Source organism: Meleagris gallopavo, chromosome 7 (assembly GCF_000146605.3).
Source record: "Meleagris gallopavo isolate NT-WF06-2002-E0010 breed Aviagen turkey brand Nicholas breeding stock chromosome 7, Turkey_5.1, whole genome shotgun sequence".
Classification (NCBI taxonomy): domain Eukaryota; kingdom Metazoa; phylum Chordata; class Aves; order Galliformes; family Phasianidae; genus Meleagris; species Meleagris gallopavo.
The window spans coordinates 29,257,006-29,283,865 of record NC_015017.2 but is presented as its reverse complement, the minus strand read 5'-3'; the positions used below and the strand labels follow the sequence as shown (position 1 = coordinate 29,283,865).

At 50.2% G+C, this 26,860-nt stretch overlaps 1 protein-coding gene across 1 annotated transcript; it reads right to left on the bottom strand.

The window, feature by feature from the left end:
• Positions 1-1,379: 1,379 nt before the first annotated feature.
• On the bottom strand, positions 1,380-26,408 carry LOC104911819 (formin-like protein 2). The gene is made up of 6 exons (XM_010713976.3): positions 26,268-26,408; positions 13,691-13,774; positions 7,648-7,728; positions 4,289-4,365; positions 2,888-2,971; positions 1,380-1,553 (listed from the first exon to the last, which is right to left on the bottom strand). The coding sequence occupies exons 2-6, from the start codon at positions 13,766-13,768 to the stop codon at positions 1,397-1,399; spliced, it is 477 nt and encodes a 158-aa protein (XP_010712278.1). The 5' UTR covers positions 13,769-13,774; positions 26,268-26,408; the 3' UTR covers positions 1,380-1,396.
• Between the last annotated feature and the right edge of the window lie 452 nt (positions 26,409-26,860).

The window sequence follows — 26,860 nt, the reverse complement described above, 5'->3', positions numbered from 1 at the left end:
GAGCTGAAGCTGCTCAGGCAGGGAGACCATGCTGATGGCACATGATGGCAGGAGGGTCAGGGATGCAGAAGGAAGAGTTGGGAAGGGAGGTTTGGAAGAGGGAGGGAAAAGGAGGATGTGAGGAAGGGGATGTGGAAATGGAAAATAAAAAAGGTAAGAGGGGATTAAAAAAGAAAAAGGTGGAAGGAAACGAAGAGAAAAATGTAAGAGACATGTAATGCATAGCTGATGTGCATTTCTGGCACAACTAACCACTGACATGCCTCCCAAAGACAGAGAGCAGCATCAGACCTCCTCCTGCAAACATAAGGCCATACCTCCTCTGCTGAAGAACATAAAAATCAAAGCACATCAACAGCACTGAAATCATCTTTGCAGCATTAAATAAAAACAACTCAACTGATTCTGCTGCACTCCACAGCTCACATCCTTTTGTCAGCACTGTGTGCCTACCTCCTCTTCTCTGCTTTCTCCCTGATGCCTTTGATACCTTCCAGATTCCACATCCACCACCATTCAGCTATGGGTAGCAGTCCTGAACACAAACCACACAGCCCATGTTAGCAGTGACAAACCAGCGCTGAGCTTGGGCTGGAAGGCAGCAAAAATCTGCTCACTGCTTCCATCTCTGCAGGACTCCTTTGTGCTCACAGCACCACGGAACAAAGCTCTACAAAAGCCAAAAGAGTCAGAACATGCATAAAGAAAGTCCCATCCAGCACTCTGAGCTGTGGCCCTAATGAACTGTGCTGCTATAAATGCCAGTTAGTCTGGTTTGCAGCAGTGAAGAATTGTAAGAACATGAAGTTCCATAACACAGCTGACTGCCATTCAGTCCAGGGAAGTGATCTTGCCTTATCTACAAACTGGAAAGAAAAAAAAAACCAACAAATATTCAGAAAGGGAGACTTCAAAGTAAGGCCTGAGGTGGTGCTTGAGTTATCAGAAGGTTTGAAGGATGGAAATGGATGGAAATAAACCTTATTCAGCACAGAATGGAATGGATATGCTTTTGGACGAGCCCTTACTGAATGAGGCACCAGGTCAGAGCTCCAGCCTGGCTGGGCCCGTGGAAACGCTGACATACTGTTTGGAGAGCAGTAAGTGCTTCCTCTGGGCAAGGCACAGCAGACCTGACGGAAACGTATTCTGCATCCTCAAACCACTCAGCCACTGGAAACAGAGGCAGCACTACTCACCTCACTTCCTCAATTGCTGCCCTGCGCTATGAGCTTAGCACTTCCTTCCACCTCAAAACCATCACTGCAATGACAAGTTTCCTACATGTGCTAAGCCTGCACCATGCAAAGAGGGAAGATGGAAGCCAGCCTAACTGGAAAGCCCCACGGGCACGGGGCAGTCAGTGCCTGCAGGCCTCCTGCACGGCCTCGGTGCCTTACCGCAGCGTGGAGTGCCTGCCGGAGCGAGAGGCACTGCTGCCAACTGGTGAGGGCAAATTGCTGCCCCTGTGCAGGTCCTCGATCGAGCGGCTCCAAGGCTTGGACTTGTCCATCGAGTTTTCCACGTTGTTCTCCAAGCTTTCAAAGTCAAACCTAAAGGAAATAGAAATGTTGGAGCTGGGTTAGACGGCAAAGATGCACATAGCGTTTTCCTTCCTGTTAAACATCTGCAGATTTTGTAGGTCCCAAAAGGCTATGAAAGGAAAGGAAGAAAGCGATGCAGGCTAATTTCCCTTCAGCTGCAGTTCAGAGCGAGCTTCAAATCCACACTGCAGCAAATTCGGCCCCTGCCAAAAGGGGAAGCTAACCACAGCTCAGAAGGATCAAACAGCCATGCGTTATTGTGCTTCGGTGTAAAATAAACTTTGCAGACGAGCAGCCTTGCCTCGAAGGAAAGAAGAAGAACGCTCCAAGTCGTCTCCATTTTATTCTAATAAATGGATATGCTGTAAAAGTACAGTTTCCTCTCCTACAGAGCGCTCACACCGGCCCATCAGCCCCCACCAGCCTCAAGCATGTGTGATATATTACCATCATCACTGAAGATTCTCTTTGATTTCTGACTCTGTGCCACCATACTGCTATTGCAAGGAAAAACTGCTTGTTCCCCTCGCAGCTCTTGAGGTTATTACTCATGTTTACCACGCTAGAGAGGGAAAAAACCCAGCAGGATAACATGCACGCATTCACATAATTTTAGGAACAAAGTCTTCATACAAACCCATCTTTTTGCTGTGCAGTATTTTCCAGTGTTAGGGATGTTTTTAAACGTATAATTTTCCTTCATTAATTTTACTGCAGCTCCACCAAGAATCTCATTTCTGTGATGGTACATGTACATCTGATGGCATCGTTTTAAAAAGAAACCATCAGCTCTGCTCAAGTTCCCAACTACAATGGTATCTTTAACTCATCACTTATTTTCATACAATTTTTTATGAAAAATCTATTGCTCCAATTTATTGAAAGGAAAATGTGTGGACACACAAAACCAGATCCTCATCTGAGCCTGTATTTCACACTGTGTGATCTAACGACTAACGAAAACAGATTTTCTCCTAATTTGTTTTAGCAGAGTATATTTAATGATCTATTACCTACATAACTAAATCCAACTCCGAGCTGGCTGGGTGTCAGCATGGCAAAGTGGGGAGTGGTCAGGCTGAGGATGTGGCTTGGAACACAGCAGGCAGTGCCTGAATTGGTTTTGCACTGTGCTCAAGTCTGAGGCTCCAAAGCTAAAATCCACATCAGTATGGCCTTAAATATAATCATAGAACCATGGAATGGCTTGTGTTGGAAGGGATCTTAAAGATGACAGAACCATGGAATGGTTGGGCTGGAAGAGGCCTTAAAGATCACAGAACCATGGGAGAGCTCAGTTTGGAAGGCACCTTAATGCTCCAGCAGAGGCAAGCCTTACTTACGTGACTGCATACTGTGCAAACGACAAGTACTCCACCAGTACATCCAGGCCTTTGTTTTCTTCATTCAAGAACTCCCTGACCCACCTGTTAGAAAAATCAGGAGACATCAGGGCATTTCACTGGGTTTGTGCAACTACTGGAGTTCTTTTCAGAGAAACTGGAGACGCATCCATCGCAGGAAAGACACCCAGGAAGGAGCAAAGCCAGCCAGGGTCAGATCCTAACACTAATCCTGCCTTCTCTTTTTAAAAAGTTGTGACCTATGGCTGTACATTTTAGTCTGCCGACTCTACACATTAATCTGAAGTTCAGAAAAAAACGATTATTTTCCAAAGCTTTCAGAAATTTAAACAAGTCGAGGCAGGTTTGAAATCCCACTCCCAGGCTGTGCAGGAGCTGTGAGCCCCAGCAGCAGGCAGGGAGCTGGGGGGGACCACACTGCAGTCAGGTCGGCTCCTCCAGCCCAGCACAGTGTGCTTTTGTTACCTCCAGCCTTCAGGCTTTCAATCTTTTGCAGTGTACATGCTAAAATAAACAACTTGGCATCTCTGTAACACATCTTTTGAAACACATCCTCCAGCCAGGTGAGCAAGATAAATAAACACTGCCCTTGACCGTCCCCTTCATTGAGCTGGTGCACTGCATGGGTTCCTCCTGCATGCCCATGAGCCGTCACAAAGCCTCACAATGTCTCATTTGGGATCCACACATCTCTGGTGGGAATCCCTCTGTGCTGGAGAAGGAGGGAAGCAATGCAGAAGCCAGCCCAGGGGTGCCACAAATGCCCTCGTTCTTGGCAATGAGGGCAGCATCCAGTAAAATGGGTGTAAGTTGACTGGGCACACACTGGATCACAGCACAAAAATCAAAGAAACCATACAGCCAACACACTGAGGCTTCTGGTGCTGAGACCATGAGCAGACAGATGGAACCAGCCAGCAGAATGGCTCCATCTCTTCAGTGGAGTCTGAAGTCCCTGTGATTCTTTTACTTCTGCTATGTGAGAAGAATTTTCTGCTTTTTGAAAGCAAAATCCTGACAACATTACTTATGGCCAGGCTTCACAAACCATATTGTGTTAAAGCTATAAAGCAGCATGGTTTAATATACGTATTTTATAAGTGCAATGCTACTACCGTTCGAGAGCCAATTATTCAGACTCCTGCTCTGAGTTCCCAAGGGTGAGCAGAAGTTGGTTGCAATCTTTTCATGGCCTCGTGGAGATGTGCATTAACCTCAGCACAAAAGGATCAGGGCTGCCCAGCCATCCCTTCCCAGGGCCCTTCAGGCTCCAACAACAACCGGTGCTATCACTGCTTAGCATGCAGAGAGACATCCTCTGAAAGACATCTACAAGCAGATGCAAATCCAATGAATGCAGAGGGCATCAGAAATTCTTACCCTATGTGGTTTGTTCGCAAAGAAATTTCCAGTTCTCGGAGTACTTGGGTGGACTCTTGGACTCGTCTCCTGAATTTCTGTAACGGAGTGAGGAGGCAAAAATAGCTCTTAGGACTCCCACGATGCTATTAAAAATATCAGCATCTCATACGGCACAGATTGAACAAATACAACATTGGGGTAAGCTGAGAACCCTCTAAATCCTCAGGAATGCAACAACAATAGCCAGACAGTCAACAAAAATAAATTCAGAAAAATAACTTCTGGTCCCATGCACGTTTTTGAGTTTCCAGGATTAAGAAAATGAAAACCCTGTAGCTGAATACACATTTCTTTACAGTACAAGCTTTGTTTCAGTATCAAACTGTCCACTGAGAGCTACAGTGTGTGGACTTCACCCTCAGCCCTGTGCTTTAATCTTGTTTCTGCAACTCTATACCCACACCAAGAAAATGCTGCAATTTCTGTATAATTACCAAACTTGTAGGTGCGAGTTGATAATGAAACACACATGTGCTCCCATCTGCACAGTGTAATAATTTGTGCACCCAAAATAGCATTTGCAAAATCAGAAGCTGGAAAGAGGCCTTCAAATGGCAGCAGTGAAATGCTGGGCAGCAACACAGCACAAGGATGTTTGGTGTCACCTCCACGTGGGAGCAGCAATGCAGCAGGAGTCCCAGGTTCAGAACAGCCACTGGGGAGGCAGAGATCCTCTAAACACACACATTAAATGCCTCATCCCAAGCCAGGCGGGCTCCTGAATCCCCACAGAGCCTGCAGCAGGGCTGCCCCAGAGCACAGCAGTCTTGCTCTTCTCCCAGCTGGGGAATACCTGTGGTTTTCTTCCTGCTTTGTGCTCTCTGTGCTTGGAAGTGTACCAAAACAGCCCCCAGGATGAGAGGGCCTTACTCTGACTTATCCTAACCCATCCACATATATTATCCCAGAATAGTAGAAGTGAGTAAGAATAGAAGCAGATGGATAATGAGCATCGCTCTGGAACTGCGGCATTTACAAACCGACTTGGTCACCATTAGAGCACACACAGATGTGATGTGCTGGGAAAGGTTGGTAGGGTTATGAGCTCTTAGGACACAGTGGTGCTCCAAGGACTGTGCCCTGAATGGTTTTCAGGAGTGGATGGGTTGAAGTGGGAATGGTGAAAGCCCAGGACTCGCCTCACCTTGATGGCCTGCAGAAGGTTACCAGCAGCCCTTTTCATGAAGGCAGTTAGTACCAGTGGCTTACTGGGCTCAGAAAACCACAGGCGGCCCAAAATGAGTCTCACTGTGAGGTGCTGGTGGACACAGGGCTCTGTTCATTTTCACTTTGAAATAGATGGTTGCAATCAGACCTAAGCTTTCTTTGCAGGACAGAGAGTTAGCTCAGAGTCCAAAAACCCAATGCCTCCTCTCAGAGAGAGCTGATACAATATAACCACAGGCAGTAAAATCTTACATCTCTAGAAGTAAGGATAAAATAGTGATATAGCAGGGGGCAGAGACAGGAGCCGGGGTAGGAGGGCACAGCAGAAATAGGCAGCCCGATCCCATGGGGTTTTTTGCAGCCACGACAGCAGGAAGTGCCTTGGTGCCTTACTGCCCCTAGAAAGCTCCAAACTGCAATTTCTTTTAAAATGTCTATCTCCACATTTCAAGTTTTCTGTGTCCAACCTCAGCTCAGACAGAAAGTCATTGCTCTCCTGGGAAGTCATCAGGGTCCCAATGACAGCCCCAAGCACACAGGTAACAGCAGTGCCAGGAGAGACTTTCTCTTGGCCATGCTGGGAGTTACAGAATCACAGAATGGCCTGGGTTGCAAAGGACCTCAAAGCTCATCCAGTTCCAACCCCCTGCTGTGTGCAGGTCACCAACCAGCAGCCCAGGCTGCCCAGAGCCACATCCAGCCTGGCCTTGAATGCCTGCAGGGATGGGGCATCCACAGCCTCCTTGGGCAACCTGTTCCAGTGCCTCACCACCCTCTGGCTCAAAAACTTCCTCTTAAAAGCAAGAGTGCTGACCCAGCCCCAATGACAGCAATAATGGGGTATAATTCTCCCCACAGCATCTGCCCAGAGGTTCTCTTGGAAATCTTTCCCACTCAAGGCCCTGGCTGAAGGAAGGCTGCTGTTGGTACAGAATAATGCAACAAAAGGGAGAAACTCAATGCAGTTATTTTTAGGCTCCTTCAGTTTTGTCATTTGTCATGGGACTCTTAGAGCAGCATTAGGATAAGAAAGGCTTCAATGTGCATTCACCACAGAGCAAAGCCAAACACTAAATGAATTTCAAAAACCCTGCAGGAGAAAAACACAAAGACCCCTGTTCAGATTAAAAAACAAAACAAAACCAAACCCACACAACCAGCTAGGGGCACAATTCAAGGTTTCCTCCTAAATGGCTTCCAGCTCCTTGTGGCAGCCTCCGACAAGAGAAGCGCTGTCGGAAGGCATTCATGCAGCCCCCAGGACAGCAGCGAGGAGGTGTGGGCAGCAGGGCAGGGTGCCCACCTCCTGTGCCTGCAGAGCAGGGTGCACTGCTGCCCTTCCAGCAGCCCTGGCCTCAGCAGAGTGCCAGGATGCACATCTTACCCCAGGGCACTCAGCTCGGCTAATTGCACGGCAACACAAAGCAGCAATTGTCGGGGCAGCACGGAGAGGCAGCCCATGGCAGGAACTGCTTGCCCTGCTGCCTTTTCTTTAGGCTGTTATAACAATCAGCACAGGATATGAGCTGATGTCCACCGTGAGAGAATACCAAAGGTTCAGTTATGGTCCCCTAAACGGGATGTGAATTTACGCTCTTCTGAAATCCTAGAGGCTATTTGTAAGCCTTCAGGAGTGGTGCAGAAGCGTCAGAAGCAGCCAGCTCTGGAGATGTAGCACAGAGAGCTACAGATGGGGCTCCCTGATGGCTCTGCCAGCAGCAGGTGACTGCTGCATGCAGTCATTTCATGTGCACGTCCAGAGAACAAGACACAGAGCTGCAACGTCCGCTCCACAGGGTGAGAGAGGTGCCATGGACATGGGATTTATCTGCCACCTGTACTGCCCACATGGGAAGCCAGACCTGGAGCACAGCTCAGCGACAATTTGTCAGATTGTTTACTGGAGCTAAAGATACTAAAACAATTTGTTTTATGTGTCAGATGGCCCTTTTCTTTGCAACATCTGTTCTGCTTTCTAAGCCACAAAAGCCACAGTGTCTTTCCAACCTTCCTCTACATTTTGTTACATCTCCAGGACTTTTCTGAGAGCTCCATGGGGCCTTGCACACAAAGGCAGGAAGGAATCAGGACCCCAGGAGCTCCTCTTGCACCAACAAAGGACAGCCAGGAGGAAACAGGATGCTCCTCACCTTCCTGGTGACAGCTGGGTCCAGATAGCCCTTCAGCTTCTGGATGTACGTGTGCGGGGGATTCTTCACTTGGAACCTTTCCTGAAAAGGACGTAAGAATAAACATCAACCAACTTATAACATTTTCTGTATGTACTTATGATATGTATGAAGTGCATGCATACACGTACATATTTAAACAGAACACACACATAAATATATACCTACATACCCTGTATTCACCTATAATCTACACATATACCATATGCATGCAAATAAACCATCTTTACATGTATCTTGATTTTCTGAAATTTGATATTTATATTGGATGCATAAAAATATGGCTTACATATTCAATTACAGTTTTGAATTCCAGTTACAGACACAAACAAACACACCTGGGACTGCAGAGCCTCTGTTCAGCAGGAGCATGGAGGGCAAGAGAAGTGCTGCAGGAGCAAATACTTGCCCGTGTTGGATTGAAAGGCACCACCAAACAGAGCCTGGCCCCATCCCCTGCCCTTCAGCTGTGGGTCAGTGCTGCTCAGACCCCTCAGCCTTCTCTCCTTCGGGTGCACAGCCCCGGAGCTCTCAGCCTGTCCCCATCAGGAGGTGCTCCAGGCCCCAGCAGCTCTGCAGCCCTCCGTGGGGCTGCCCCAGCAGTTCCCAGTCTGCCCTGAACTGGGGAGCCCAGCACAGAGTACAGTGCTCCAGCTGTGCCCCCTCAGGGCAGAGCAGAGGGGAGGAACGCCTCCTGCCCTGCTGGCCATGCTCTGTGCAACACACCCCAGGGTACCATGGGCCTTTCTTGGCCACCAGGACGCACCACTGGCTCACCATCACCCTGTTGTCCACCAGGATGCCCAGGTCCTTCTCTGCAGAGCTCCTTTCCAGCAGCTCAGCCCGGTACCCATACTGATGTGTATGGTTACTCCTCCAGCTTGTTCTCAGCCCACCTCGCTGTTCATTCACCCACCCTAAGCTTACCTACAAGGATGTTACGGGAGATGGCATCAAAGCCTTGACTTCAGCGAGGCACACACCTTCCACTGCTCTCCCCTCATCTCCCCAGCTCTATGGAGCTGCAGTGAAACATGAGTTAGTCTGCAAGGAGCTGTGTCCATACCTGGTAAGAGCATTACCAAAAGTTCTGATACTATTTGCATCCTGGAAGAATTTTAAACTACTCTGTCCTTTCTCTTGAGGAAAGGCCTCATAACAATTTCCTCCTGGTGCTACAGCTTCGCATTCTGTAACCGATACTTGAAACCCTCACATATGAGGTCAGGATGCAATTCTGCCTGCATTATCTGGACATTATTTCCTACCAAGGAGCATGCTGCTGCCAGTACCAGAACACACTGTCTGAACACCAAACTTGTTCCTGTTATTATCTTGCTACTTGCTGTAAAAAAAGCCATTTATCACGGTCAGAGAGGAAAAATGAACTCACAAATCTATCCTGGGGTCCAGCAGCCCCAAGCCATGGCTCCTTAAGATAGAAAGCAGACATTTCTGCCCTGTGTTATAACAGGATTGCTTCCCATGCACCCTCACAGATGGAACTTGGCACTGCCTTTCTATCTCAAAAACAGCTCAGGAAGCACAGAGCTGCGCACCCAGGGTCAGCCCCTTCACTCCCTTTAAGCCTCAGGGAAATGAACACAGTTTGTAGCAATGGAGGTGAAGAGGGAACATTTGGATCACCCAGCCCATAAAAGCAGAGAACAAGCCATCATTTAACAAGCAGCCACACACAGGACTGGTTTCAAGAAGCCCAATCTAACTGCTGAGAGAGGAGGCAATCACTGCTAGAAGCTCATTATCTGGCTGGTGCATTGCCATGGGGCCAAGGAATCTTGTGTGTTCACAGAACCTCTCTCTTCGTTAGACTCTTCTATCTGTGTGCCTATGTGACCACTGAGGAAATGTCACAATTGTAGTTAAACTGCTGCTAATTGGAACTGCTGTCAGGGTGCTGGGAGAGCCAGGTGCAAGAGACAGAGTGGCATCACAGGGAGGGCTGCAGATGGGTGTAAGGCTTCAGCACAGCTCCTGCCCTGCACAGAGAGCACCTGCTGCAACCCTGCTCCTTATGGAGAGAGACAACAGAGGCAGGAACCAAAGCATGTTGTCGGGGACTTCAGAATACAGAACATTTAAGCACAGAAAGTAAAACATGTCAATATTCAAAGGTCTTTAACTGCTAGCTCGGTGTAAGTGCTTTTTAAGGAACAGTTGGGACAATTTCACATTTAGACATCCAGCTTCCCCAGGACAGAGCCCACCATGGCTTTGCAGTGGGCACGCACAGGAGTGATTTAGAAGCAATTCCATCCATTAACTCATTTTAGAACTCCTTTACTCTGGCAGACAGACTACAGAAGCACTTTGCTCTGAATGGGGACACGTCCTAAGAAGTCAGCAGAGCTTCAGGACCACCACTGGAGCTTTGTGTGAGCTCTGGAGATATCCCAGCACTCAGCACTGATGTCCTCCTCTGCAACTCACGAGGGTAGCAGTGTGCTTGCTGTTCCCAAGCACTGCCCTGGGGCTGCAGGAGGGCTGGGCCATCCCTGGAGGCAGCAGTGTGGGTGGTGTGAGCAGCAAAGGGACAGCTGTGGGATTGATCCTCCTCCTGGGGAGCTCCTAAAGCCCCCATGACTCTGATGTGTTATACATAATCCTCTAGAGAAGCTACTTTACTTTCAGAGTCATTTCTTTCATTCAGGAATGGGGCATCATCTGCTAAGTGGCACGAGCTTTCCCAGCCCTGGGGTTAATAACTGAAGTCTTCAGCACGAACCGCTTGAAGAGACTCAGCAAGCAAGCCCAGCAGTCTGTGACGCAGATAGCACACACTTTTGTGTGTTTGTTTTCTTAAAACCAGCCATAATTATGTACTTGTGTAACGATCTCTACAGCAAGGTCATTAAATAAATACTGCTCGTTATCGCACAGCAGAATTATTTGGGCCGAAGGACTGAAGCCTGCAGCCATCACCAGGTCCTACGCAGGGAAGTGCTGGTCCCTCTCCTCTGCTTCCTCAGCTCTTCCTTCCCTGAGGAGGCAAACCCACTGCTATCCTCCCCTAACCCTTAAGAACCAGAAATAACGAGCTAAAGCTGTTGCTTTTTCCCATTCTCTCCTCCTTTGGCAACCCATAACTGCTCATCGGCCAAATCAGTTTTCAAAATAAAAACGTATCAGGCTGTGAGTCTCACACTGTGTGAGGCTGGGGGTCTCCCCACAGACACACAGTGCTTCCAACCAGAACTCACCTCCCCAAATTTCACCATGCAGAAAGCACGGAGCAGAGCCGGGCAGACACAACACTGTCATAAGTCCCAACCAAAAGCTGTTCTATCTGCGCTGTGCAGTCTTGAGGCACTGCTGCTATCTGCAGCCTCGACACCAGAAAGGCATGGACCAGCAGTAAACTGCCCTGCCTTTGTCCTTTCCATGGTATGGAAATTCATTTTGCAGAATTAACGGGCCCTTTCTTATTTACAACCTGCTGGGGAACCTCAGCCCAAAGGCTGAAATGGAAGAGCACTGCCCAACGCTGCAGTGAGCTGCCCTGTGCCTCCCTGAGAGGAATGAATGATGGAGAATGATTCGGGGAGAAGCTCGGGCTGGGGACACAGCACTGCTCTCATGTTGTCCTGCATCAGCACCACCTTCTCCTGGTGGATACAGTAAGGGAGGCCAGGGGTTTCACTTCAGCAACGAGGAGGAACTGCTGGATTCTTGCATTTCCCCTTCCATGCAGTGTTAAGAAGAACTCGATACATCCCTTGTTCACCTCAATCTGGGAAATGTATTTATTCTGAAACCAGGAAATTGTGGCTTTTCCAGAGATATTCTGCTTCCAAAAACGTTCAGGATGCTTTCTGTGTTAATGACATCTGTTATTATTGTTACCCTCGCTGGCTCATTCCGCTCTCAGGGCTCACACAGGCCAGGTAAGCATTCAGTGGGTCTGACTCGGCACTGCTGGGGAAGCTGTGTGCCATTTGTCTTTTGGAAGGGTGTGAAAGCACGTCCAGGCTAGGCTGGGCAGCACGAGCTGCTGCGAACCACTTTGTCACCACGCAGCTTCTGGCAGGATGGAGGGCTCAGCAGTAAACATTTCTCTCCTCCTAAGAACATGATCTAACAACTACAGCCAAAGCTCCTTTCAGCTCAGTGTCAATGAAGACAGTCTCAGGGTCCCTCTGTGGTTTCAGATGTTCCTCCGTGGGCTATTTGGAGCAGTTTGTTTCTGATGGTAAAACCTCAACACAGCGCATTTCTGGGCTCAGGCTCACGCACAGCCTGGCCTTCAGCCCGGCTCCCTCGGGCACCACCAGCGTTGCTCCTTGGGCACTGCAAGCCCAGGAGAAGCTACCACCACCCCTGTGACCCCACACCGGCCACCAACCTGCCAAACTGTCCCTTCCTTCCTCTGGAGTCCCAGCACTGTTGGGAGAGAGCTCCAGCAGCAGCTCAGAGCTGAAGTTCAGGTGCTACCACACTGCTTCCATCTTGGTGCTCTCCATTAGTTACTCTCCACGCACCTCCAAGGGACAGGACACGATCTCCACCCCTGCCACAGCTTGCCATTAGAGGGCAATGAAGAACTTCCTAAGATGCTCACATCCGTGTCCCCCCAACACTTCCATGCACACAGCTGGACCGAAATGCCAGCAGTGCCACCAAACACTCCTTGAGAGTGGCTTGGCTCATCAAGCAGGGCACATTATCTCCTCTCCCTGCCTGGAAGTCGGATGTGTGCTCACATCACATCGTCCAGACCTGGTTTAGCTCTTCTCCTCCTCCTTAGATGTATTCCTTGTTCACCGACCCAGAGAGGCAGGGAGCAAGCTTATAGGGAAGCTGCAGCAAAGCGTGGATGACTTACAAGGACAAAGGAGAGAGAGCACCATCCTGGCTGATTCCTCACAACCACCACTGCAGCCCCTGCAATGGCTCACCAGAAAGCACATCCACCTCGTCAGAGATACAAAATTTATTATTATAGAAAACAGCAATCAAAGTTTGCTTCCTCTCTAACAGCTTACGTTCCATACAGAATCTATTTCTAGAAGTGTTTGCAGCCACGTACCATAATTACACGGACAGATATAAATATTTCACACACCATATGCTGTGCTATGGTGCTGTTACAGACACCTGCTCCATGCTGCTCCAATCCTCAGTGGCTGGCGAGCACCCAGCAGGGACATGGGGCAGCTGCAGTAGATTGCAGATTGCAGCCCTAAGTACATCCTCTGGGACAGTGGGACCCTGAGAAGGGTAGATTTGGTAATTGGATTTCACTGGAGGCTCTGCCACTGTAATGGGTATAAAAGAAGTGTCCCACAAACCTATTTATAGGACACTCCTAACCTCACAGCATGACTATGCCTTCTGCTTAACCATCATCCTGGTACCTGCACTGCCATCTCAAGGAAGCGTCCCACTCTTTCAGCCCTGGATCAATCACTTTCATTAGCAATCACTTTGAAGTTTATGGCAGATTTTGCTGCTGGCTCACAGATGCACACCCCACCTTCCACATGCTTCACTTTCTCTAAAGAATGCCGTTTCTGCCCATTTGCTACAGCAGACCAACCTGTTAATTGCTACACACTGCTGCCAAGCCTGCCCCGCACAGAGCTGTGCACGAGGGATGCCTCAGCATATGGTGCTGCTTAATCCCAGGCTGCTGCTCAGGCTCTGGAGGTGAAGGGGAGTTCAGGCTGCATCGCCATTTGTCTTTCACTGAAGGTGACAGCTACGGCCATATGGGGCAATGGCTCAGGACAGGGAAAGCCATGTGCCCAACTGCATCAAAATCACTCACTGACATCACACAGCTTACTTACAAGGTGAGACCCCATCCACCGCACGCAGATTCCATGAGTTTGTTGCCACTAATGGAGCACGAGGCCAAAGAAAGGAGCGTCAGAAACCACCCAAATGCTCATCTCCTACGAGATGCCCTTTTAGGGCCTTGCACTGACAAACCCCGTGCGTGCTCCTAACGAGGCGTGTGCCACCAGCCCCCCAGCCACCTCACCTGGTCGCAGATGAGCTCCCACTTCTTCTCATTGTCGTACTGCCGCAGCAGCCGGGCTTTGTCAGGAGGCAAGTTCATTGCATTCTGCAGGGAGAGAGAAAAGAGCATCAGGTAGTGGGCTCGGGTTTGGGAGGCAGCAGATGTGGGTGAAGCGAAGCAGCAGGGCTGCACTCACCCTCATTGTTTTATGCAAATCCCTGTTGACAGCACTGCTCAGAAACATTCCCTCTCTGCACTGCCTGAGGCCCCAGAAGTGCCAGCAATGCCCCTCGTGCTGCAGGATGCACTGGGATGCAGTAGGAGCCTTCCAGCCCTGAACACATTGATACAGCAAGCACCCAGTGCTGGGCACTGCAGAAGGCTGCTTTTCTCCAGACAAGGTCCTTAAAATCCATTTCATTCTATTTTAACAGGACGCCGTTCAGGTTTTCAAATGTCACCACACGCAGCCCTATTTGCTTACAATGATGCTGGAGCTGGGAGCACAGCTGCCCACCACGACACAGTGCAGGACAGCCCAGCTGGGTGCCTACCCTTGGGCAGCTCTCTGAAACTATTTGCACAGCAAAAGGAGAGTTCTACAAGCACATCTCGAGAGCCTCCTATCAGCAGGGTGCAGCACAGGAAGACCACATGCCAGAGCACGAAGCATCTCTCCAGCTGTAGCTCACACATCTCACTCTGGAACACAGGCACCTGCTCGCCCACTCCAGGCCCTGCTGCCTTCCCACCAGACCTCACCACCTCCACCAATGGACGAGTGTCACCCGCTCCCAGAGCCTTTCCACTGCTCTGCTGCTGCTCTTCCTGAAGCTTGTTTTCTATCAGATAACAAATACTCTTCTCTTTGCTCATCTGTGCTGTCATGTCGATAGTATTTACAGGCTGTGATGCTATCTGCCCTTGATTCCCCTCTCAGTCTCTCACCATACACCTTATCAGTTCTGCTTATCATTTTAATGCACTCCTTGGTATTTTTCCTGGGGCTTTGTCAAGTGCCATTCCTTACCTGTGACGATGCAAACATATTTCAGATTTCCACTGGGCCTGAACTGTAGGGGAAGCCTCTCTGTTTACCTGCAATCTGTGCCCTGGGACCAGAAGCCATCCCGGAGAGCTCTGCAGAGCCCAGTTACTCTCTCCAGCTCCTTGAAAGGAGGTTGGAGCAAAGTGCAGGTCATCTCTGTTCCCTGGTAACAGTGATAGGACAAGAGGTGATGGCTTCACAGTGCACCAGGGGAGGGTCAGGGTGGGTATGAGGAACAATTCCTTCTCCAAAGAGCAGTCAGGCAGTGGCACAGCTGCCCATGGAGTGGGGGTCACCGTCCCTGGGGGTGTCCCAGAGCTGTGGGGACGTGGCACTGAGGAATGTGGGCAGTGGACATGGGGGGGGTTAGGGATCTCAGGTCTTCTCCAACCTTAACAATTCTGTGAGTGCAGCCTGAAGGAGGGAAAGAAGGCCCAGGCAACGATTTGGATGAATGCACTTCAAACAGATTAATTCTGATTTCATTCTGAAGTGTGAACTCCCCCACTCTGCATCTCTCGCATCAGCAGCTATGGCACAGAAGGCTGCTCCATCACCTTGGCTCGACCCTCCTGCTTGCACAGCACAGGCTCCCATCACAATTAACCACACAGATTCACAGTCTGTATTTCTTGCTCCCCGCAGCCCGGTGAAATGACTCCCAGGCGTCTCTTAGCCACTTCCAGGTCCTCTGGTTAGGGGCATCACACACAGCAGCACTTTCTGGCTACCTGCAGGCCAGGGGCTGCCAATCTCCCACCTTCCCCCTCCGTGCAGCTCGGGCTCGGAAGCCTTTGGCGTTCAGCTCAGCAGCCGCAGCTCGATCCTGTCTGCAGGGGCCGATTCCTGGCCGTATTCTGGCTCCAAGCACACATAACTTCTCTTTTTCCCCACAAATTCCAAAGTTATTCATGTCTACTGTCCACGTGCCAAGTCATATAGGTAAGGTTTCCATTTCGTTTGCTCTGGACTGGCATTATAAAGCTACAACTTCATTTAATCACAGTAGCAGATGGAAAACCAGGGGGAAATACTAGCAGGCCCACAAAATATTAAATTGCCTAAGAGTTAAAAATAAAACTAGCGGCGCATCAAGGAAATATACACATTTAACCTACTGGACAAAGCCCAGCTCCATCCAATTCAGCACCCCGGCAGCATCCCCAAGCTGCAGAGAGGCTCTGCACCCCCAGCCCGGCCCGAACCACCCAACCTCTCCCAGCTGCCATGCAAGGACAGAACTCAGCTTCTTCTATCTTATTCTTCATTTTAATGACAATGTACAGGCTTATTGTTTTGGAAAACAAATGTGGCGGCATCTTGAGTGACTTAAAAGCATAAGCGTTGCTAATTAATGGCATTAAGCTGTTGCTCTTTCTTGCTAATCTTATGATCTTTAAGTCTAAATCCTTTTTATTTATGAATCATGACATTAACTTGCCAGCATCAAACAGGACAGGCTCCTCCTAATCCATCCGCTCACAGCAAAGGCCCCGCGTGCATCAGTAAGCCAATTAGAGCACATCCATCCCAAAACACGAGACCTTGCCACCAGCCTCGAGCACAGAAAACCATTTCCTACTCATAGAAGCTTCCAGGGGAGCCGTGCCCAGCAGCCCGAGGACACGGCCATCCATTCCTTTGCTTGGGTCACTGAGAAGAGCCCTGGGGACAGCAGGACGGGGCAGCAGAGGAAGCACCCAGTGCCCATTGCAGAGACCGCTGCCATCTATCAGAGCCCCACACACAGCCAGCAACGCATCCCCTGAATTCCAGCAGCAGCCTGGGGCGGGCATACTGCGAGCGGAGGGAACACAGACCCACGTAGCTTCCCACAGCTGCAATGGCAGAATTAAACTTCAATTTTGCTAATGAATCCTCAGCACCGGGAAACCTCGTGCGCAGCTCCAATGGCTCCATGGTGCAGCTTAACGCCAGCTCCTCTCTGAGACGTGGCAGAGCGGCTTATATTCCCGAGCCCTAATTCCCAGCTCACTTTCTCCTCCTTCCCTTCCTCTGAGTGGGATTATTTCCGATCCGCACAACCACAAGAGAGAGGAAAGCAAACCTTTGCACATTTTTGGCTTCATGGTACTATTGATGGAACAAACCGGAGCTTCAACAATATCCTTGGTCTCGTTAGATTCAGATTAAGCTGAGCCTTGCTCATTTCCTCACTTGCTGACTCTCTCTCACCTGGAATTTCCCAGCTCACAGTGGCACTCCCTGCAGGCTCTGTGCACAGTGCTTGATGACTGCCTGCCTATCGCCTTCCGCCTCCAGCGCTCCTGGCTCTATCTCTGCTGCCTCCATGATGACGAGCTGCACCTTTCATTTGTTCTGTGTTACACTCATGACTGTTTTATGGCACTGCCCGAACTATTCCAAGCTTTTTTAACGTCCAGTGAGTTCTTACACAGTAAATCCAAAATTGGTCCGTAAGTCAAATCCATACCTCCCAACCTGTAGAACTGAGAAAGAACAGGCGTCCTTCCAGCAGGGAACCCTGGGGTCAATGAAGCTCTGCTGCAAACCTCAGAGCTTGCCTACTAAGGCAGCCCTCTGTACTTTGGTACAGCGTTACAATTTAACACCAGGATCCACAGTAAAAGAGCCCTTCATGTTCTTGTCTAATGCTAAAATTCAGCTTTCTGTAACTCTGCATGGCTTCACTTCTCAGTCCTGCTACAGTGTGTTTATTTAGGAAGGCTAGAGGCGAGTGAGGCAGTTCTGGGTGTGTTGACTTTATGAGGAATCCATGCAAGGCTAAAATTAAATCTACTTATCGTTCTAATCCTCCTTCTCCCCTTTTTTTTTTTTCTCCTTATTAAACCATTCTTTGATCTAGAAGCCCAGCACACAGCACACAGATGCTCCCAGCAAGGCAGCTGTCCCTGCAGACATCCATGTGCAGGGCTGGGACTGAGTGCAGGACTCCCATTTACACATCTGTGTGCATCCCAGGACTTCTCAGCAACCCCACATATCCTAACTGGCATCGTTCATTGCTCCCTCCTCCGTGGTCCCCACTGAAGCTGCCGTGCTGCTTTGCAGATCACTTCTTTGCTTCATCAGCATATTGATTACACACTATCCTAACCTGAGAGCCCTTGGAGATGTGAATCTCATACTGCTCCACTGAGAGCCCCACTAGCATCAGCAGTGCACAAACAAGAGCAGAGTCGGGATGTGTTTCACCACGCACACACGGGGATCCTATGCAGACAGCCTGTGCACATTTTGGGGAGCTCAGCTCCTTCCCAGTACTCCCAGCAAGCGCTGGGAGCTGCAGCTGCAGCCTCGGGGCAGGAGCAGAGGTGTGAGCCAAGCCGGGTGCTGCTGACATTCGCTGCTGAAATTCCATCTGAGAAGCATCTCGAACGTCTTGGTGACCAGCGACTGCCGCTCTCACCACAGGGCTGTTAATACCATTCAGAAATTCAGACCCAGACTAATACTTTTCAGAGTTTGGAAATGCTGAAACCTCGTTAATTCGACACTGAGAAACCGTTTCGGGCTGCAAAAGCCCCAGAGCCCAGCTCACAGCTGACTCACCCATCCCGGAAGATCACCGCTTTACTCACTCATTCAAATGCACTCACCACCGATAAGGCACACCACAGAATCCAAAATTAAAGAGCTTTCAGTGAAATGTCTGGGAAAGTGCATTCCAGCTCGAGCCTACGCTCACGTTTGCCAGGAGCTGGGAGCCACAGCACAGCAGCATGCACCCAGCTGCCGGGCGTGCTATGTTGGACGTGGTGGGAGATGCACAGAGGAGATGTGTTGGACATCTCATTTCTACCACTGCCATGAAATGCTGGACGTGCTGCCCGGAGCAACCCACCTCCTCCTGCCCGTAGGCTTACACCTTCCTGATCCCCTGCCAGCACACAGCAGTGCAAAACAGAAGGTGAAGGCTGAGCGCCGGGACAATCACAATCTGCTCCCAATTTGCTGATGGGCTTTTCTTCTTACAATTTATTAGTTTTTATCAGCCTTATAAGGATTCCATCGAAAAAAAGCTTTACTCTACCAGAGGATTCTCATCCCGCACGCCGTTGTTCACTACAAAGCCCCCAGAGCAAACACTGCAGACCCAGCTGTGTAACTGAATAGCTGCCTATCAACTACTCTGCTGAAAAGGAAAAATTAACAGCACAGACAGCAGCACCTATCAGTGAGTGTCAAAAGCCATCTGTGCAAGAGGACTGCACAATCTCAGCACAAAAGCAGCTGTAAGGAACAGTCAGCTCGGAGGCCACGCTCTATCCAGAGGTGTAAATCTCATCTCCCAAACACTGTGTAACAGACCACTGAGCTCACAGAGAACCCCGTCCTGCAGCTGAACCACGGTGTGAGGACAGAGGCAGCCCCTCCATGCTGGCACCTGCACCACTCCCCGCCCCGTGCACACTGCCCCAGCCCTGCAGCCCTGCCCCTCATCCCTGCCCAGCACCATTCAGTACAGGGCTGAAGTTAACCACGCTGAGCCAGGCAGCAGGTGATGAAGTGAGAGCAATGCTCCCCATGCACACCTTCAACACACTGGAGCGCTGGAGGTGGTTTGCAGAGGAATGGCTGTCGTGCATCACCTCCAACCTGGCTGCTAACTCTCCTGGCCAACAAAGCTCCTGCCCTGCTCACAGGCAAGCTGTGAGGTCACCTCGCTGGGAAAGAGCTGCAGCTCTCAACAAAGTAATAATAGAGCAGTTAAAGAAATTTCCCCTAACTGGGATTTTAAAAGCAGCCGAAGATCACAACGTGCTACTAAGAGATAAGAAGAAGTGTTTTCCCAACATGACAGCAGCAGCAGAGCCCCACTGCGGCCAGGACTGCTGTGCTGATCTACCTGAGCAAACACCACCCGTGGTGCTCACCCATGCACCAGCAGCTTGCCTTTCCTAGTGGCATTTCCCTGACAGCTCCTGCAGGGATCCACGTCACTGCTCTGGCTTTTCACTTATTTAGATAATAATCCATGTGAGAACCTAATTATGGTAGATTCACTTCCCACTTCACCATTTGCTTCACACTAAGCCCACTACCAACAAATATTCCTGGTATCCTCATTCTGGAGATGCACTTTCACTGTGTCCACCCCATGCCCGTCAACCAGCTAACAAAACACAGAGGGTGCTGCAGATGACCCACGTGTTGCAACCACAGCTCGTAACACATGATCAGTTAATTAACAGTACTAAAAAAACAGTCTGATTAGTTGCCACAGTTAAGAGCACACAAGTGTCCAGTCTGGGTCTACCCAGCCTCTTCTGTCAGATGAAGCACCCAGAGGGTGGTGAGGCACTGGAACAGGTTGCCCAAGGAGGTGTGGATGCCCCATCCCTGCAGGCATTCAAGGCCAGGCTGGATGTGGCTCTGGGCAGCCTGGGCTGCTGGTTGGTGACCTGCACACAGCAGGGGGTTGGAACTGGATGAGCACTGTGGGCCTTTGCAACCCAGGAAAGCCATTCTATGACTCTGTGATACTCAGGGCTCCCTCCCCAGCCCTGTGCCCTGCGCCCATCAGTACCCACTGCTCACCAACAAAGCACTCTGCATGTGCTGGGCCAAGGCATTCGTTGGTGACACTCTTAAAAAACTCCAATTTGCAAAAGATCTCAGTGTCAGAAAGCCAAAGCTCAGGAGGATCAGGAACTCCACGAGGCGTACTTGGTGCTTTAGACTAAGCAAACAAGAAGCTATAAACAGTGAAACAAGCAGAAGTGATAAGCACTTCTTAAACATTGCAAACTATTTACCTCCTCTTTTCTGCATTCAAGTACTTGATGAACTGCGAAGGCAATTTATCTGAAAGTTTGTTGTACTGAAAAATGTAAACATGAGCAAAGGCTCCCATATGCCAAGCTCCAAACCCATGTGAATTTTACAGGCGTGCCATAAACTCCGGTTTATACTGGAAATATTTACAGGTCTGACTACCGCCAGCACCGCTGCACCCAACAGAAGAGGCAAATGGCCAAAGAAAACCACAGCCGTGTGACTTTCTAGCCATAATGAGAAACTCCTCATGCACTGAGGCTGCTCTGTCTCCCACTCCACAATATCCGACCCCCAGGGCTCTCCTGCCTTACACGACGTCTGCCTGTGTTACAACAGGAGTTACTACAAACACACGGCACACACACACACTTATCTACACGTCACATGAGTAATTCTCATGCCTAAAAATCAGGCGTCTCCAAACCACCAGTGCAGATATCTTTGTTTCACATTTTCACACGGATTTTTCTGTATTTTTTCCATTGCCCTTCAGTGTTCAAGTATTAAGCTCCAAGGACTCAGCAGCTTCCTGCAGAGTGGCGTGAGGACCTGCCTGGATGATCAGCTGAGCAGATCCCCCTGTTTCCAGAGCCAAGGCAGAGCTGTAGCTGGCAGGGAAGCCTGAGAGCATCACGAGAGAACGCAGCCGCCCCACAGCATCATTAAACATCCCTGCAACAAGCAGGTAAAGCAAATCACCAAAAAGCAGTAAAGCTCTGTTGATGCAATTGGCTGCATACACCATGAGGCAACCGGCTGTACTTGTGAGAACTCAATACTCACTTTGAACACACGAACCATCTGCAGCAGACTGCATGGGTCTGAGACATGGCAGGGTCGCACTGCACCAGGGCCGGTCCCAAACAAGGCTGCTCTGTGCTGGGCAGTCCCAGCTCCCCCCCAGCACTCCCACCGAGGCCCCAGGATGCCTTTTCACTAATGGAAAGTTCACAGCCATTTTACTGCAGGCTTTTATCAAGCTGCTGGAGTAATGAGATGGATTCCCTACCAACCGAAGGGGTCTCGCTCTCAAGAGAAATCAGAACAAGGCTACTTTTAAGGCTGCTTTTTAAAACTAACTAGGTTTAAAAATAAAATAAAATTGACAGATTGTGAAGGTGAAGACAAAATTCAGCTCTGCTAAGTGCAGCGTGCTTTGAAAGACCACAGCAACTCTTTGGCCTGCGTTAGTGGGAAAGAGCAAGAGCCCGGCACCAACACCTGCCTATCCCCTGCCCTCCCAGCCAGGACCCCCTGCAGGTAGGACCCCTCCTGCTGCAGCTGCATCAGCAGTGCTTCCCTTGGCAGAGTGATGTCCTTGACAAGAGACCAGTGCTCTTTCTTTTTGTACTGTCATCACAGCTCCCAAGCAGCAGCCTTTATTTTCCCTCATATTATTTTGGCCTAATTTGGGAAATGTAACCGATTGCAAAAAGACAGCGCTGTGAACAAAGCCCATTCCCTCCCTGATAGCCACAGGCTGCCCTTGCCCACGTCCGTAGCTAGGTAATCCTCGTTGAAAAGTTCCTGCTCTCCTTCTCCGCCTCCCAGCTCACTCACCATCATGAGATGGACATTGCACAGCACTCCCAATGTCAAACTGAGCACAACATTAGCTCTTACACAGTGCACACACTCTACCAGACACCCTGGCATGACAGATGAATGAGGAGCTGGTGCAGGCAGAGGCAGCCTCGAGTGCTGCACAGCTCCCTGCATGGCACTCACACAGCACCGAGCCAACACAACCCAACGGCAGATATGTGCACTACATGTGTCTCAAACACTGCTTCTAGCAGCTTTTAGGCTGGATATTAGGAAATACTTCTTCTCCAATGAGCTGTCAGGCAGTGGCACAGCTGCCCAGGGACCGGGGGTGTCCCAGAGCTGTGGGGATGTGGCACTGAGGGACGTGGGCAGTGGGCACAGCGAGGTGGCTGGGGTTGGACTTGGGGATCCAACCTTAACGATTCCATGATTCCACAATTTACTGCTACATGAATAGCTGCCATAGCAAACAGAGCACACCTAGTGACCCAGTGCACCTCAGCATCCCCAGCTTTGGGTTAAGGAAACGGAGTTTCCCCAAGTGTCAGCCTTCCCCACTCATCCCACTTGAGCACCACCCCTGCAGCCCCAGGATGCTCTTCTCAGCACAGGAACATTATCAGTCTCCCTGCTGCGCATCCCCACGTGTACAGCCACATCCCTTGGCCTAGCGGCGCTCTGCTTGGTTTTCCTCCCAAAATCTGGAAGCAAAGATGTGGAGCCTGGCACCGAAACCCCTGCAGCAACATAGAAACTCTTCTGAGCTTTGAGTCAGAGGACAAAACCCCCCTGGGAGACACGCAGCAGCTGAGTGACTGCACAGGTTTGGTTATTCTTTAAACACTTTTACTGCGGCCATCCCAAAACCAATCCCAAGTTCAACGCTAGACCCATAAAAGCTTCTCCATAAAAGCTTCTACTAGGTTACTTTTTCCAAATAAAGCCCTAACCACATTTTCTGGGCTTCTGCTTATGATCAGCACACTGAAGTTTCCAGCGCACACTGCAGTCACTGAAGCTTCAAGGATTTCATCTTTCCAGAGCCTAAAAAGCTGTGCTGCTTCTAATCCATTTCCAACAAACTTTCACAGGATGTCACTGAGTCACTCACGGCACGCATTACCTAATGTCACACTCAGACGTGAGCCACATAAAACGTAATTCATGCAGAGCTGTGCGCATTCAAGGACTTTGCTCAGATACTGGAAAATAGTGGGCTATTCTGGATGCTATTTTAACCTCTGTGAGAGGCCAAACACCAAACATCCGAAGCACTGCGCTGGTACCACGCCAACACAGACACCTGCAGCCAGAAACACAGCTCTGTTCTTCATACATGCCTTATAAAAGTAGTCAAGTGTTTTGTGTACTCCACGAGGGCCTCTTTCTGCAAAGGCCCCGTGCTGTACGCAGGTCAGGTGGTGGCACACACTGCAAACAGACATAGAGATGAGACGAGAGGTGATGGCCTCAAGTTGCACCAGGGGAAGGGCGCACTGGATATCAGGAGCAGCTTCTCTCTGGCTCCAGCCATATTTCCAGGGTCTTCCTTATTCCTGATTCCCGCAGGTTTGCTCACCTGATGATAACACACATGCTACAATGGCCTTTGTTTATCCACAAACACGCTTCTCATTTCATTTGCTCATCTCAGAGATCTTTCACCAAGATATCTGCCTCATGACTTTCACAGCGCAGTACGTGAAGACTGTAAACAGAACTTTGTATTTCATCAAAAATCCCTTTGATGTACGTTGATAAACTTGAATTAGAGCACCCATAAATGTGCGAGGGCACCGCCTGCAGCACTGCACCTCCTGCCTGGAGCAGCCATGGGCAGGGTGGAGGTGTGGGGCAGAGCAGGGCTGGCTGCACCAACCAGGGCACACGGGGCACTTCTGGAGCCGGTGCAGGAAGGCAGGTTACCCACAGTGACTGGAGGGATGCTGGACAGCTTTAATGACTGCACTCTAAGATCCTTCTAGAATCCCCCACTCAGTGCCAAGGAGGTGGAGAAAATCCACAGGTGTTAACAAAACTGAGGTCATATTTACATCTGATGAATATACAGACATTTTATAACTGTCCAGTTATGCTGTGAAAGTTGCCTGCTACCTGCCACGAATCTCTCCTGAGTTAATCATAACACAGTGTATTTACTGGAGAGTGAGCTGTGCTGGCTGTGCTGTGCTGCTCCCTGCAGTCCCCGCAGCTCTTCAAACCAACCCCGGCTCACATTAACCATTAATACAACACCATATTCCTATTTTCATGCCGGCAATCCACCAAGGGATGAGAACCCCATCCCTTCGCTAGGGTGGAGGCATACAAGGGCTCAGTCTGGGCTCTTTACAGCACGTGGAGATCAGACGGCTTCCACTGTCATCTGGTAAAGCTCTCTCCTTCGAGGTGCCCCCGCACTGCTCCCAGCCCTGAGCTCACACAGCCTGCCATACGCCTGCAGACTGCGAGGGATGTTGTAGGTTCACAGCAGGGGAAAATCCAACCCACTGCCTTGTCACTGCGGTGGGAAATGATACGGCTAGCAGGGAGCAGCAGGGCTGTTGCACAACCATCCAGACAGGACGTACGGTCTGATTCCAGACCAGCTTTCCTGGGAAGCGCTGTCTCAGGCCAATGGCAAACAGCTCACCCCTCCAGAAGGGAGCCGGGAGCATGCAGCCCTCCCCTGCCTCTGCTCTAGTTCTCATTTGATGACCTTGACACTATAAACATCAACAAAAGAAGAAGAAAAGAAGGCTAAGCTATCTAATACCTCTCCAGGAGGCTCTGCAGTTCATTAAGAGCCCCAAATTAAGTGCTAATGCTCTGATTAACCCCCATTAACGCCAGCACTGTTAGCAGAGGTGTCTGGGATGAGCCTGGAGTCACAGGCTGTGGGGCGTAGGGACAACCAAGAACAGAGAACAGGTATTTACCGAGGGGCTCTTTTCTGCTAACCAGCACGTTTTAGCCCCTGTTGCACACCACATCATGCATCCACGTTCATTTCCCAAGCACACAGCCTGCTACACAAACCAAGAGGCACCTACATGCAAGGGCACTGCCCAGCACCAGTGACATTCTGTCCTTTCTACGGCCAAGCTGCACGCACTCAGAGCCCTCTGGAACACCAGGATGAAGACGTCGCTGTGCAGCTGAGCCCTGACTCCCTGCAGCTTCCCACGCTGGATGGGAATTGGGTTAAACTCACACAGGAACCAGGCATGGCACTGCATGAGGATGAGCCACGGCTCTCAGGCAGCATCACTGAGCTGGGAGCGGAATGAATCCTGCCTGGCACCATGGAGCAAAAAGAGGGACCGGCTGCCGAGCAGGAAACCTGAATTTCTCATGGAAGCACATCTGGTATTTATTAGAGGGATTCAGGGGATCTAGTTACATCTATTTTTTCCTCCTTAAAGCAACAACTCACCAGGAAGTATTAGTATGAGCAAGCAGCACATGCAAATTGGTGCAAGAATCCCCAAAGCTGCACGCAGGGAGCAGCGCAGGCTCCCACAGGACAGGGCTCAGCCGCCTGCCCCCACCCACCCCCAGACTGCCAAAAGGTGAAGGAGGATCCACCACAAAAAGGGATTAAAAAAGGGAAGAAAAAAGGACGCTTCTGTACTGGGAGGGTGGCTGCAGCCCTGCACACTGGCAGTGAGATTCCAGAGTGCTGTGCTCCAGCTGCAGGCAGCCCTCACGCTCTGATGGAGATGGCAAGGGGGAAAATACTCCTCCCTGCACTCGTGCACCACTGCCATGCTCACACCTGAGTGCCCCCATCCACACAGCTCAAAGACACAACCTGCAGCGCAGTTTCACTGCCTTCCTAATAAACACAAACCTAATTGGGAACGGAGTCGGCCCGATGGCAGCAGCCCGCCCTCAGAGCCAGCAGCCGCACTTGGGGCAGCAGCTCCCCTGGGGCGGCCCAGCAGCCGTGCTCAGCCTCAGCGATTAAAGGCAGCATCCTCCCAGCGCTGCTCCTAGAGAAGCCCCTCCCGACATACTGCCGCTGAATGCCATCGGGCTCTGAAAGCAGAAGCAGGACAGGCCAGCAGCTGCCCCACAGGTGCTGCTTCACACCAACAGGGAATACTGGGTCGGACCAAAGGTGCTGACAGGCACCACAGCACAGCACCCTCACAACTCTGCTACAGAAAGGTCAAAAAGGCACAGAGAGATGAGTGAAAGCTTTCTAAGATTTACCTGCTTCAAATGAGGCAGTAAATTCAGGTTTTAATAGGCCAACTCTCACACGCTGCATGGTCTCTTGCTCATCCCCTGTGTCCATTTATGTTCAGCTTACAACAAGTCTGGGCTGTGCTGTGAATGTGAATTGCAGCCTTCCTGAGTCCAGTCACTTCTCCCTAACATGGCACACTGCAGCCAGGATCAAAGTACGCTTCAACACGGCACGTTTCTGCAACAGATAGCTCCCTGACCCCACGAGGAGCAGCAGGACCTACCAGGTTGCTCAGCATTTGGACTGTTTCCATCCCCATTGCACAGAAGGTACGCCGTACAGGCAAGCATCGAGGCACGTCCTTGCCCAGCAATCCCAGCTGGATTGAGGTGACCTCGTGGCCATGGTGCACGAGGAACTGTGCTGTGAGCTCCTTGCACTTCAAGGTGAGAGCAAATCCCTGAGCTTGAGCAGAACAGTGAAAACTGCTTAGCACAACTCATTCCCATAGAACAGTATATATATTGACAGCTACCCTTGGTGGGATGGAAATATTTTGCTCTTCAGAAAAAACACAGTTGGGTCCAGCTCAGAATAAAGCTCAGAGATGGCAAAG